The sequence below is a fragment of the Ursus americanus genome, chromosome 6 (assembly GCF_024610735.1).
Source record: "Ursus americanus isolate L20-20 chromosome 6, mUrsAme1.1.p, whole genome shotgun sequence".
Classification (NCBI taxonomy): domain Eukaryota; kingdom Metazoa; phylum Chordata; class Mammalia; order Carnivora; family Ursidae; genus Ursus; species Ursus americanus.
Window position 1 is genome coordinate 39,758,230 of NC_142132.1, and position 14,031 is coordinate 39,772,260.

Here is a 14,031-nt window from a genome sequence, read left to right on the forward strand (position 1 = left end):
ATAGAAATAGCATACTCATATGCTCACTCTTCTGCATCTAGTATTTTCCCTTAATGTCCCACCTTGGAGACCCTGCCGAATCACTTCTTACAGAGCTGCCTCACTCTTATTGATAGCTACAGAGTATTTCCTTGCAAGGACGCACTAGAACTTATTCAGCCAATCCCCTGTGGATTCAGGCTGTTTTCAAATGTTTGGACATTACAAGCGATGCTGCGGTGACCATCCTTGGACATATATCACTTGGAACACACAGGATGGTGGGTTGAAGGATATATTCCCAGAAGTCGGACTGAAGATCAAGGCTGTGGGTATCTTAAATTTTCCTCTATTGCTGGACTGCTTCCCTGTAAGGTGGCCCCAATTTACACGCCCACCAGCACCGTCAGGAGGCTGTGAAGCCAGCCTGTTTAAACGTTTCCTCTTATCCCTTTGTACGAGCAGACCTCATCCTCAAGTTCTCACAGTGAGATGTAGACAGCCCCGGTATCAGCCCTGGCCTGCGTACCTCCAAGCCTCCCCCCTCCCTGCGAAGCTCCCGCTTGCCCACCTTCTGTGGTGCCCACGGCAGAGGCCAGAGCACATTCCTATGAGCTCCTAGTGTTTTCCTTTGGGGAGAATTAAGTAACAACCAGAATAAACCAAACCACAAGAAAAATGTCTGGTGAGAGCTGGGTTAATAGCTTAAAAATTGATTCTGCTGGAAAAGAATGGCATTTTAAAAACTAAAAAATGAACCCAAGTGAACTCTTACCTGCTCTTCTATTTAAATTAGCCCTGGGAGGGCTGCCTCCCAAGTTTACTCATGGTTAAAAAATCCCTCATGCCGTGATTCTATCGATCACTTTAGAAAGAGAGGAACTTCTGCTTCAGAAGTAGAATGGTTTGGAGGTCGGCTAGATAATATATCATTCCTCCTGGCAGGTGGGTCACTAAGTATGTGGCCGTACTTGGCCCCATGTATGACAAGGAACAGGCTGGCTGGAAATCCAAAAATCCCAGAGCTGAAGTTACAGGGGCAACAGTTTGCTGGGACATTCCATGGCAGCCCCTGCCAGCATGTCAGGCCTCAGTGTGCACATCTGCAAAAGGGGAAGGTCAGCTGGGGCCCTCTGCGGTTCTTCCAGCACTATTAGTCTGCAAGTTAGTGCAATGCCCTAATCTGATGGGCAGAAAAAGCGAGGTGCAGAGCCGTCTGAAACACCCCGGAACAGAGCAGATGCGTACATTTCCTTGCACCTGTGCGGATCTACAGTAAAGGAAGCTTCAGCCCTGCTCACGCGGATCACATGTCCCTTCTGTACATCTTCTGCTCGCCTAGGCCCTGGTATCAGTGCATCCTGTTCTCCCGGCATATGGAATAAGTATTCTGATTTTTCAAAAATGTACCGATTGCCACAAAAAAGTTAATTATAATAAGGGGAGAGACTACATAAATTCCATTTATTTTGGTTACCTGTGAACTCTGGCATCTACATCAGTTTTAAATGGAGCATTCGGTCATACAAGTATTCAAAAAATGTATCATAAAACAAGAAAGAGATAATTTTTATATCAATTCGGCAAATCTGAGAAGAAGCAGAATGTGTGGCTCTCCTTACAGCAGCTCATCTTTCCAGGCAGAGACAAGGAGCGGGGATGCCCCCTGCCTGCCCGCAGGTGCCACTTCCACAGGCAAGCCTGCACACAGCAGAGCCTCCCCGTCTTTCACGGCTGGCTCAGATGAGACCAGATGGAAAGGACAGAAATTGTTCCAGCATCATGTGAAACGCATTGAGGACTGTTCAAAGCACAGAGTCTAGGGAGGCCGCATGTACTAAGGATTGCTCGTTGGCGACTGACTGAAATTGGAGCACATTTCTAGCCAGGGCAGCTCTGAAAATTGTAAAACCTGGACTTGTGGATCTCGGGCATTTATTCAAAGAGAATGAGTGAGAATCACCTGGGCAGCCTGTTAAAGTTCATATTCCCAGGCTCCATTCCCAGATGTTCTGGTGCAGCAGGTATGCAGTGGGGCCTGGAATCTGCATTTTGCTAAGCAGCCTGATTCTGACGCAGGTCATCTGAAGACCATACTCTGAGAAGCTGACTCCCAGACGCCAGCGAGGCTATGAAGGAGGAGGTCTCATCTCATATCAGCATATTGCTCGTAACGCCTTCATTCGTTCCTGTGTTCATTTACCAGGTCTGCACTGAATGGTTAGTGCGTGTCCCATGCACTGCTGGGCGTGGAGGGAGACAAAGCCCACCTTGACAATGCTCATGGTCTGACAGGAAAGAGAATATCGACTGTCGCAGCATGGCATGCAGAGGGGGGAACACAAGCACTCAGGACACACAGGGGGCTGTCTGGCCCAGACAGGGGTGAGAATGGGGGCAGGGCTGACCTCGTAGAAATGGTCCCCAAGGAGGTGACCCTGGAGTAAAGAGGACAAAACCAGGGGAGAAGCATTCCAAGACACAAAGTCTTGAACTAGCTGGACATGTTTGGAGATCATAAGTAGCTGTGAACAGTTAGAGTCAAAAGTCAGGTGTGAGCGTGTGTGTGTGTGTGTGTGTACATAAGGGTGACAGAGACACGTGCAGGGAGGGGCAGGACCAGCTTGGGAGCGGCCTTGTGCACAAAGTATGCCAAAGAGGGTCACAGAAGGTGTGAAGTAGGGACACACCCAGCTCTGCATCTTAGAGTCAGTCCTGGCCATTCACCTGCCTGGGCGGGAAGTTACCACCTAGAAAGGTTAACACGCTTCTTCACTTTCTATAAATGGCCTCATCTCAAAATACCTGGGAAGAGCTTGATGCTGCTCTCTGCTGTCCAGAGCAAAAATTTACTCCCTTTGACCTGATTCCCTGCGAGCAAACTCAAGCTAATACTTCACATTGAGTTTGTATAAAAAATAATTTTTGTTTTTCATATAATTAAAGAGAATAGCAACAGCAAAAACAACTGCCACTTGAGTCCTGACTCTGGACAGGACTCTGGAAGCCCATTTTGCCACGTGGAGCCTCAGCTCTAAGAGCAGCTCAGGTGGCAGGATACAAAGCATCATCCCCAACAGCACAGTGGCTGACTCAGGCCCATAATTAACATGCATTAAATATACCGCTTCTCATGTCAAACGGAGCTATTCGCAGAGAAATGTGTTTGTGGTTCTGGGAATCATTAATCAATGACGCAAAGGTAGCACAGAGTAATTACTGTCGCAGGTATCGCTGGGGGCAATCAGAGCTCCCACGCCACACAGACAGGAGTTAAGCCGCTGTCATTCTGGAGCCCCAGGCCTGCCTGCATCCCCCTGGAGTCTCTGGCAGGAACAGGCCCCCCAGAGGCCTGGAAAGAGGTTACAACCCGGAGAGTCTCCTAGACTGTTCTGGCAAAGCACTTCTGAGGTGGCAGGGGAGGGGAAACCGGGGGCTCGCCGTGGGGTGGCCAGCTTATACCATGGCTCGTTGGCGGCAGGTTTTCTGAGCGCAGATGCACACCCGCCTCACGGCCCTGTGTGGCTGTGCTTTCACTGAGAAATTGAGAAAAAGCACGGACCCAAAAGGTCTAATGGAGACGTGTGAATTAGAGGAATCCCAGCTTACAACCAATGCTGGCTACAAACTGTCTCCATACAGGCAGAAAGTGCCAGCCTGAGAAAGACAGAGGATACCACCCCCTCCTTCCAAATATACATACACACTTGCCATGTGCAAACTTTGTTGCCAGAACATGTTCGGAGGACAGGGGTCAGTGCAACAATCCCTCCTTTCTCAACATCCAGCTCCTGTCCTTGACAATAAGGAAAGTGCACGGGAGATGAAGGCCGCAGTGGACCACGGGCGAGGGCATGAGCAGGCGGCCAGGCGGCCTGGCACGTGCTCAGCACGCTGTGTCCTGGGCAGACATGCCGTGTGTGGTAAGGGACCTGGAGGCCTGCCCGCTTGGACCACTGCTAACCAGAAAGTTTACAAAAGAAGCACAACAGGGCCTGGAGCCAACATGCCTGAGCCCCAGTATGGGAACAGGGCAGTAGGGCGTTAGTATAACTTGCTCAACACAGTGAGCTGGGAGAGCATGGAGAGCCACATGGCTTTCGAGCAACACAGATCTGAGCTCAGATCCCAGCAACTCCAGCTACCAGGCCCTCCAGGCCCAACTGTCACCACCAGGGAAAGGGAAGTAACAGCCACCCCCACAGGTGTGAGACTAGATGAAGTGCTGTAGGGAAAGCACACAGAGCAAGCTCCAGACATCCAGCTAGTGACATTTTTTTTTGCCACTAACAGCGATAAACAAAGAGCAAAGGGAGGCTCTGAGTCCAGTCTGAGCACTTGTCCTGTGCCCAGCTGCCCTCCAGGGCACGAACTGCCAGCATCGGCCTCCTGGTGCTGGTGGTGGATTTGCTGTGGAAGCCCTCCTGCTCACAGAGGGGTTCCCCCACTAGCCAGGTCCCCAGGTACCCGCGAGTAGTCCAGGTCTTGGCTGCAGGCCGTAGGCCCACTCCCTGAGCCCTGCACCCCTGGCTGGCTCCCTGCGGCCGCCTCTTGACACACTCTCCAGTGCGGCAGACCTTTCGCCAGCACACATGCTTCATGGCAGAAAAGGGAAGGATGAGGATGAGTGCAAGCCTGTCCCTGCCTGTAACAAAACCACAGGAAGACTCGGCAATGATGACAGCCATGTGCTGAGGTGGTGCTGGCGGCAGAGTGGGCAGAGTGCGGTGGGCCTGCACCAGACACCAGGACAGACTGCTCGGAAGGCGGCTTCGGCTACAGGCAGCGGGGAGCGGGGGCACAGACCATGAGCACCTGGCTGGTGGAGGTGGGGGAGGGGAGGAGGGCCCGTCAGGGCGGGTCCATCCCCCCCACAGCCAGCCAGGGCCTGCTCCTTGGAGAGCTGTTAGTCTAGACCTGACTCCCAGGATGTTCTCGGTTTCCTGCGGCCTGCTTCCCCGTGCTCCTTCCTGCCCCATGCTTCAAGTTTAGGGACTCCTTCTGTTTCAGGCCCCAAGCCTGCCAACTTCCCTCTTTCTCACAGAATGTTGCATTTTGTGGTGGGTGCAGGAACTCCCATGGGGGCCCCACCCCAGTGGGCCAGGTCTCTCCTAGGCTCCTCGCTGACTCTCTGCCTCATTCTCCACCATGGCAGCAGGACAACAGCCTCACTCAGACCCCTTGAGTCTTGCATTGTGCCCCTGCAGCACCTCGCCTCACAGGAGCACCCCAGGGGTCAGGCCGGCGGGCGCCAGGTTTGAATCAGAGCATTTCATTGTTTGCACTGACAGGCCCTTTCCCACTTCCTCAGGGCCATGAATTAGGCACCTGGGTTTGCACCCCATATCTCCTTCCTTCTTGGAGTGAGAGAACAAATCCTGAGGTACTATTAAAGGAGGAGCAATGGCCTACAGTGATAAGATACTACCCACTGAGAGCTCCCCTTGCATGGAGCACAGAGTTTCGGGTAGGGACACGCAATGCTGGTCAGTCAAGGAGTATAACCCCATTTTAAACATAAAGCAAATGAGGTCAGAAGTGGTTCCATTACTTACTCAAAGTCATTAGGTCTGTACGTGGTGGAGGTGGGATTGGGTAAGTGGGGTCTGTACAAAGTCGGCTTGCAGCCTCTGCCCCACCCCCCACTGACCCCACCATCAGGAGCCTGCCCCTGTGTGGCCCTGGCTGCTCTCCTCCCACACCTCCTTCTCCAGGGAGCAAATGCGTCCAGTGGTTTGGTTCCATTGATCCTGGAGAAACTCAGGCTGAATCAGGAAATAACCTCTCCCGTAATTTACCATGAAACCAGAGGCAACAAGCACAACCCAATGAAGCGAATCAAAACAACTTGTGCAAAGAACAAATGTCCAGATAATGGCAGGAATCACCTTGACCTTTCAGCTGCTCAGTCTCTGGTTCCAGGGAGCTGACATCTGTTTGGGCCCCTGCCCCCAGGCTGTCCCCTCCAGGCAGGCAAGGGGATATACCAAGTGCTAAGTGGAAACACGAATGCTCTTGTTCGCAGCCGCTGCTGGGTTCAGCGTGCTCCTGTCTGCACAGCCTGGAGATCCCTGCTACCACAACAAGCCACGTGTGGTGCTTCTGCTGTGTGACATGGAGACCAAGGAAGACTGAAGTTTAAGTACAAGACAGGGGAGGATGAGAGAACAGTCTCTTCCTGGTCCTGTCCTGCCTCTTGGGGGCTGGCAAAGTCAGTCACCTGTGGGCTTCAGGCTCTTGCCCCCCACCACCTCCAACAGGACCCCTGAGGGAAATGCCACTGAGTGGGACAACCAGCAAAAATAAAACTCTCAGAGGCCAGGACACTTACCAATGTCACCCACCTGCTGCATACACTGAGGCTAAGACTAGCTCTTGGCTGTGACGGTGAACTCCAGATGTTGCCCTCCGCCCGGGCTGGCCTTGGGAAGTATACGGGAGCCAGGCTACCCACAGAAGCTCCCCTTGGAAGCTGAGGACATGGATTAGGTAGGATATGGACCCCAAGTGATACTAAATGGTAGGCAGTATTCCAAAGATGTCCCCCAGGAACCTCACCCCTGATGTACCCATCAGATACTTATCTAGGTGCTGCTTGAAAGAACCTGCAGAAAAAATTAAGGTACAGATCAGCAGACTTTAGAATAGGGAGGTTGTCATGGATGACCTGCTGGGTCCAATGTACTCCCATGAGCCCTTAGCAACAGAAGAGGGCAGAAGAGTTGGCTAGTGGGAGAGATGTAATGTGACAGGGAGGCAGAAGGGGGCCGGCAAGGTCTGAAGGGGGAGAGGACTTGCCCTGCAGTGGCCGGCTTTGAGGAAGGAGGAGAGGGCCACAAGGCAAAGGATGTGGGTGGTCTCTAGAGGCTGAGAATGATCCCTGTCCGACAGGCAGCAAAGGAACGGGGACCTCAGTCCTATAGAAGCATTTGGACCCAATTCTGCCAACACCTGGATAAGCTTGAAAATGGATTCATTTCCAGAACTTCTTGAAAGAAATGTAGCTTTGCCAACACCTTGCTTTCATCCCTGTGTGACTCTCAGCGGAGAACCAGCTGAACCATGTTGTGCTGGGACTTCTGAGATGATAATGTGCTGTTTATAATCACTAAGTTTGTGGTTGTGTGTTACGGCAGCAACGGAAGATCAATACACCAAGCAGAAGCAAAGCCACTGACCTGTTCTTATCAGAACGATGAAAATAACCAATATGGACACATACAATCCAATACTTCCTTACCCTGTCAAGATTGTAGGAGTAGATAGCTGAACATGACATCGGCTTAAGAGGCACCCTGCCTATCGCGGTTTTCCACCTTCACACCGTAGACATTTTGGACTGAATAGTTCTTTTCTGGTGGAGGGAGGGACTGTCCTGGGCTTCGTAGGATAGTTAACAGTATCCCTGGTCTCTGCCTACTAGAGGTCAACAGCATCCCTTCCCCAGCAACTCATGAACCTGAAAATGTCTCCAGACATTGGCAAATGTCCCCTGGGGGTAAAGCTGCCCCCTGCTTTACATAATCTTTTAAGGCCATAAGGCAAAGAAAAGTTTTTATAGAAAAAAACATTGATCCCCTAGCTGTTTTTCAATTGATTACACATTTACTAAATAAGCATTTCTCAAATGAGCACAATCCTATATTAATTTCCAAACCGTTATCAGCTGTTAGTCCTCAGCAGCTGGGTATTATGAATACCACACAGTATATAAATGTATATGTGTGTGTATATGTGATATATATATATATACACACACATTTTGATTTCCATTTTTAAAGATTTTATAAAGTAGACCTACTTTACTTCTATAATCAAAGTAAAATGAACATGAATTTAACAGATCTTCATTCATCAGTGTTTACTGAATGTCTACTCCAGGCATGCCTGAGGTTAGGTACCCAGTGGTTCCCTGTTAAGGGGCATCAGTGCAGTGAGAGAGGTAGACAGGTGAAGCGGGGAAGGTTAGTGTGTGTGCCAGGAGCAAGGGTAGGGGTGAGGCAATGGAGACCGCAGGTACTTCAGGTCCCAGAGCGGGAGGCGGTCCAGATGGGCTTCAGAGAGTCAGCGGCCGGGGCAGTGCAGGTAGACGCACCAGCACGAGCCCAGTCATAGGTAGCGAGCTGTGATCGGGACTGCAAATGTGCTCTATGCCGGCAAGCTTTGGAGTAAGCAGGTGTAAGAAGGATGATGTTACAAGACGGCGCGGATTAAACTCTGACCCCAGTCTGAGAGCAGCTAAGGAACTTGATAAAAGTGCTGCAGCAGACCATTTGGCAACGCACTTCAAGCCGGCCCCCTTCTCTCCAATCCCTACAAGGAGCAAATCCCAGTTTAACACCCCCGGGAGCCTCTGCAAGGAACCCGGCCCTGGAAAGGACAGGCTTCATGTCTGCACCTGCTGATGCCCCCTCACAGGCTCGCTGAGCTCGGCACCTGCTCCTGGAAATCCAGGCTGCTTACTCGGTGGCCCTTAGTCCGGATCCACTCTCATCCACCAGACTAGCCCTCAGCTCTCCTACGCTCATCTCTGCGTAGTCCCTGCACGGCCTCCGGGCCACACCCTGCCCGCTCCTCTGTCCTGCTGGTGCATCTCCTTCTCTTACGTCGTGAACGGAAGGGTTGATGGGTGGGACTCGGAGGCCCTTAAACCACCCAGCCTTTAGCAAAAGAAGAGAGCTGGTCCTAAATGGGCTACCTCACGTGTGCGCAGCTCTGAGCAGTCTCTTTGCTTACACTGTCCCATGGTAGACCTACAAGAATTTTATGAAATGGTTGCTCTACATTCGCTATTAAAGATAAGAAAAATTGAGGCTCACAAAGGTTAGGTAACATGCAATTTAGTACGTTGCCAAGTTGGGATTTGAGCTCAGGCTGTTTTACTCTAAGACATAAACTTCATCTTCCATGCCTTCCTTAGATTTGGGTAAGAGGAATCCTCTGCTGGGTCCATACTTTAAGGATCCCTCCGGCCCTAGTCCAGTCACACCAGGCAGCCATGCCGTGGGTCCTCCAACCCCACTCCAGGCATCCTGGGCTGCGGACTTCCCTGCTAACTGCCCAGCCTGCCCCCTGGCCCATGCACTCATCTTCTCCAGGTCCACCCTGCAGAGGGCTGACAGGACCATAAGTGTGCTCACCCCTAGGCCTGAGTGGGCACCCAGGGGAGGCTGGTGGCAGGGTGAGCAGTGCAGGCACAGCCTGGACCTATGGGCTGAGTGTCCAAACACATCCACATTCAATGTGGGATGGATCCCTCAAGGTGGTCAGACTGCAGGCAGGGAGCCAAAGTGCCAAATGATATCAAGAATTCTAAATCTGAAAACTTCCAGGTCTTCCAGGTATTATAAAGGTCAGTGTTGGAAGTTAGAGCATATTTCATAACAGTGTATTAGCTTGATTTGTATATTTTAAAAAAAAAGCTTTTATTTATTTTTTTATTTGACAGAGAGAGAGAGAGAGAGAGCACAAGCAGGGGGAGCGGCAGGCAGAGGGAGAAGCAGGCTCCCCGCTGAGCAGGGAGCCCTATGTGGGGCTCGGTCCCAGGACCCAGGATCGTGACCTGAGCAGAAAGCAGACACCTAACCAACTGAGCCACACTGGTGCCCCTTAATTTATATCTTTTAAACATCTCAATGCAGGGTCTGTCAGTTTCCATTTGTGCCCCTGCTCTGGGCCCAACAATTTAGAAGCAGGCCTGTTCTTTTTGCTCATTTTTTTTTTATAATGAAGAGAAATATCACCTCCCACGTGAATGAAGAAAGCTTGATCTCATGTCTGATAATTTTTAAAGAACAATCATGATGGGCTATATTACCTTTTCATGATCAAGGAGCTCTTGTAAAATAACTTGTCTTTCCCTACATAGTTCCAAGAAATCTTCGGAGTGCAGACTTTCACGTAAGGCAGGGAAGAAGGTCAGCTGAGTGCAGTCCACTGCCACCTCCTCTCTTCTGCTCTCAGCTTCCTTTGGTGTCAGGTCATCTGCAGCAGCATAAAGGGACACACGTTTTTGGTGTAAGCCACTTGACCTTACAAGGGATGGTGCATAGTGTGGGCCTGAGTCACTGAGAGAAACTGCAAGGTTTCAGGGCAGGGGTGAGTGGTGTGGATCTCAGCGTGTCCCTCACTAAAGTGGACATCACCCCTCTGACCCTGTGGTGCAGTCAACACACTGTTAGGCTGATTTATTCTGGAAGGTGTGCCCAGGTCTGGCTGCTCTGTAGCTCCAGAGTGACCACAGGGCAACATCTCAAAATTCACCCTCATTAATCAATAGAGAAATTCGTTTTAGGGTCATTTAGAATCTGTTTTTTTCTGAATTTCACTTATTCATTCTTTTAAAAGAGTGGGGTTTTTTTTTTCTAATTATGGATGCACTATGATCCTAGTGTGAAAAAAAAAAAACTTGGAAAATCCATAAAATTGTGAGAATAAATTTAAAATATTTGAGAAGTAAAACAAGTATCGCTCATGCACCCAGACATACTGCTAATAACAAGAGCTCAGATGGAGTAAGTAAGCTCCTTCTCTGTGCTGGATGCTTTTGGTGACATTTTTTTCATCTACTCCTATGGGGTTGCAGATTCTATTTCAACCTCCCTTCACAATCGGGGAAAAGTGGAAGAGGCCAATTACTTTGCTCAAGGTCATATGGTCACAAAGAACTAGAGGCCGAATCTGAACCAAGTCTGTTTCTCTTCCCTGTTCACAATTTGGGTTCTTTACTTCTAATATCTTTTCTGGACGTATAGCTATGTGCCTGCCTGCACACGCATGTACACACACACACACACACACACACACGATTTTTTGACATCGTAAGAATCATGCTGCGTCTACTTTTTTTTTCTAGAATTTTTTAAAGATTTTATTTATTTATTTTGAGAGAGTGAGAGAGAGCACAAGGAGAGGGGAGGGGTAGAGGGAGAGGGAGAAGCAGATTCCCTGCCGAGCCGGGAGCCTGATGCAGGGCTCGATCCCAGAGCTGTGGGCAGAAGCTAAATCGACTGAGCCACCCAGGCGCCTCCTCTTTTCTAGAATTTTTTTGAGATTATGAGCACTTTCTCATTCCATTAAAAGTTCTTTAAACTCACCTAAACCAGCTATATAATATTCTATTTGTGGCTCTTTCATAATCACCTAATCCATCTCCAATTTTTCGGAGGCACAGACAGTTTCTATTTCTAGCATGAGTGCGCTGTGTTGTGGTCATGTGTGTGCACACCCAGATTATTTCCCAAGCATGCACTCCTGGGCACAGGCATTTGGGTTCCAGCTGAGCACGGACCGCATGGTTTCTGGATCCTGCTCCCCAACCCTGTCCTAAATGTCCACTTGCCAAAAGCAGGCAGGCATATGGCACGTGACTGCAAAGTTGAGGGGCTACTGGCCATTTTCTTTGTGCTAAGATGCTCACCTCTTTGAGCTCCTCCCCACCTGGGAGTCTCTCAGTTGGATGAATGAAAGTGTCTGCTGGTTTTCCCCATGCACAGAGAACACTGTATAGATATAGACACCCAGGGAAGCACAGGGAAGAACCATAGCCCTTTCTTCTTCCCCGGCTGAGGTCCCTACTGGGGGCAGGGGTCTGCACATCGGGACGAGGGGACTGAACAGCCCATGCCCATAGTCCACATCAGCACATGCTTTCCACCACCGCAATCTCTGTAGACTTCTCCTCTGATCGTGGAGCTGTGGGGCTTAGGGTAAAGAGAAGAGAAGCCAATGGGCATTACGACATTATCCCAAGTCCTGTGCCACAGTGGGACCCCCAAATCAACCTGGGTTCAGGGTCCAGCACCCTCACTTCCGGGCACAGTTACTGCAGACTGGCAAGACAGCAAGCTCAATGCCAAATCCAGTACTTGGGCACTAAATGAGACAAGTTTGATCAGCGCTCGAAGTTGTCACTTGGTTAAGGATAGGACCCTAGCTGCACCTCAGGAGACAATGAAACTCACAAACAGGGAGCGTTTGAAGCAAAGACAGAAACACAGTCTAGAATAGAGTGCAGGTGTCTGTGTGCATGTGCGTGTTGTATTTCCGTGTGTGCACGGGTGCTTGGATGTGGTCATGCCAAATGACCTCTGAAAATAAACCCAGGATTTCCAGCAAAGCCAACCCAACCAAATTTCTCCATGAGAATTATACAAATAAAGAGTAAGTGTAAATATAAAAAATGACTCAAAGTATTTTTTTTTTAGCCTGGGAAATAATAATGACTATTGTAGCTGTCATTGTTATCATCAGAATTCAGTGTAAAAAGTACAAATATCTCTTTAAACCATTTTTATTTTAAAGCATTTTCTTATTTTTTCCTATGTATTTTGGGTCACATACCGAGCGTGTATTTGTATTACTTGGGGATACTTTTAAGGTCTCTCTAATATAGCAAATTGACAAGATAAAATTCTTACTGTTACAACCTTAACGTAAAATTCTTGGTTCCTCCTTATACTGGAGAGCACAGTAAAGAAAAGAGTCTTAGCACCACCTACTTTAGACTGGCAGCATTTTCTTCTCCAAAATATTATTTCATATTAAATAAAGCCAAGAAGTGGTTTAATGACGAATGAAAAAACAGCTAAACAGATAAATGAAATACCTTGCTTTTCAACATTTGTTTCCGAAACACTGCCGTTTCTGTCTTGGTATTCCTGAAATAAAACCAGAGAAAAGAGAAATGAAATCCGAAGACTACTCTTGTGCTCCCCACCCCATCACACAGACCCACAAACACACACACATGCACGTGACCCCCTGGAATTACTCATATACTCTAGTCTTAGATGCAAAAGGGAGGGAGCTAAATCCTAAAGGACCACAATAAAATGCAAGTATTCATGGTCCCGAGTCAAAGGGGAAAAAACCCACAATCTTCCATTAAGTAGGACTTACAGTAATTACCAAAGATGATGCCAAAATGGGATTCAATAGCATCCCGGATGTCTGTGGTATGGGCCACCCTGGAGAGGGGACCAGGCCCAGGATCTGGGGCTGGGCAGCCTGAAAGACCAGAGACCAGGTTTTCTGGCCAGATTTTGACTTTGTCACTAGCACAGAGGGCAGGATACTTAATTTTCCTGCCTCCACTTCCTAAGGAATGTATTGAGGGAAAAATACTATATAAAACCAGAGGTTTACTGAGAGTACATTAAAAATTCAAGTGTAAATGAAATATAATTTTTTTCATTAAGTTTTATAAAGGATTTAAAGTGGATAAAAGATCTTGAGGTTACAGACTAGAGAATAAACCCAACATTGTATCTCAGGATGAATGCAGAAGGAAATGTCTTGCATTCTAGTGTCTGGAAGGCTGCCTTCTAGAATATCTTGAATTGGAATTGTTCAACGAGGACATGAAAGAACTATTAACAAATTTTTCCATACCCACTCCTAATCCAACCAGCTCCCCATTCTTTAAAAGGCAACACTGTCAGTTTGACAACACAGAGCTCAAACTTCATCACAGGTAACTCCCAGGGACTACCTAGATGCCGTTGGTTGGGAATCCAATATGGCCTCAATGTTGTTTGGATTACATGGGTCACGAGCTCAAGCTTGCAGAAACAGCTGGGTTCAAGATATTTCCACTGTAAAACCTGTTACGAGATTTGGTTGTGTGATAATGCCCATAGCAGGGCTGGTTATGACTGCTCCATGGCCAATAATTTGTACAAACACACAATGGCCATCACTAGGCTCTTTGCAAACACTGATGTCCAGATTATCCCACTGGACTTTTGTGGATGTCCGTGTTGTCCTGGGTTAGTGGTGTCAGAATGAACCACTCCACTATTCATTCAATCACTCATTTACTTATTCATTCAGGCTGTGGTTAGAGCAACCCTTCTATGTACCAGGGAGAAAGAGTGTTTCTTTTCTTCTGTTAAATGGCATCAAGAATAAATTACAGCACTCCTACATTTAACTGTGCACAGGACCCCTCCTGCCTGCCCATGCCAAAGCATTCTCAAAGCACTCCTGATGAAGAGAGCATGGGAAGGAAAAGCAAAGGAGACACTTCCCTACACATTTCCTGCCTGGAAG

The 14,031-nt window shown here is 48.7% G+C and overlaps 1 protein-coding gene across 4 annotated transcripts in view; it reads right to left on the bottom strand.

The window, feature by feature from the left end:
- The window catches only part of WDFY4 (WDFY family member 4), a 280,866-nt gene that overhangs the window by 89,154 nt on the left and 177,681 nt on the right, over window positions 1-14,031 (bottom strand). For all 4 annotated transcript variants that reach the window (XM_087862949.1, XM_087862950.1, XM_087862947.1 and 1 more), the window contains exons 42-43: window positions 12,587-12,638; window positions 9,797-9,963 (exon numbers count right to left, since the gene is read on the bottom strand). In XM_087862949.1, coding sequence (XP_087719075.1) covers window positions 9,797-9,963; window positions 12,587-12,638 — 219 coding nt within the window. The remainder of the gene's footprint in view (window positions 1-9,796; window positions 9,964-12,586; window positions 12,639-14,031) is intronic.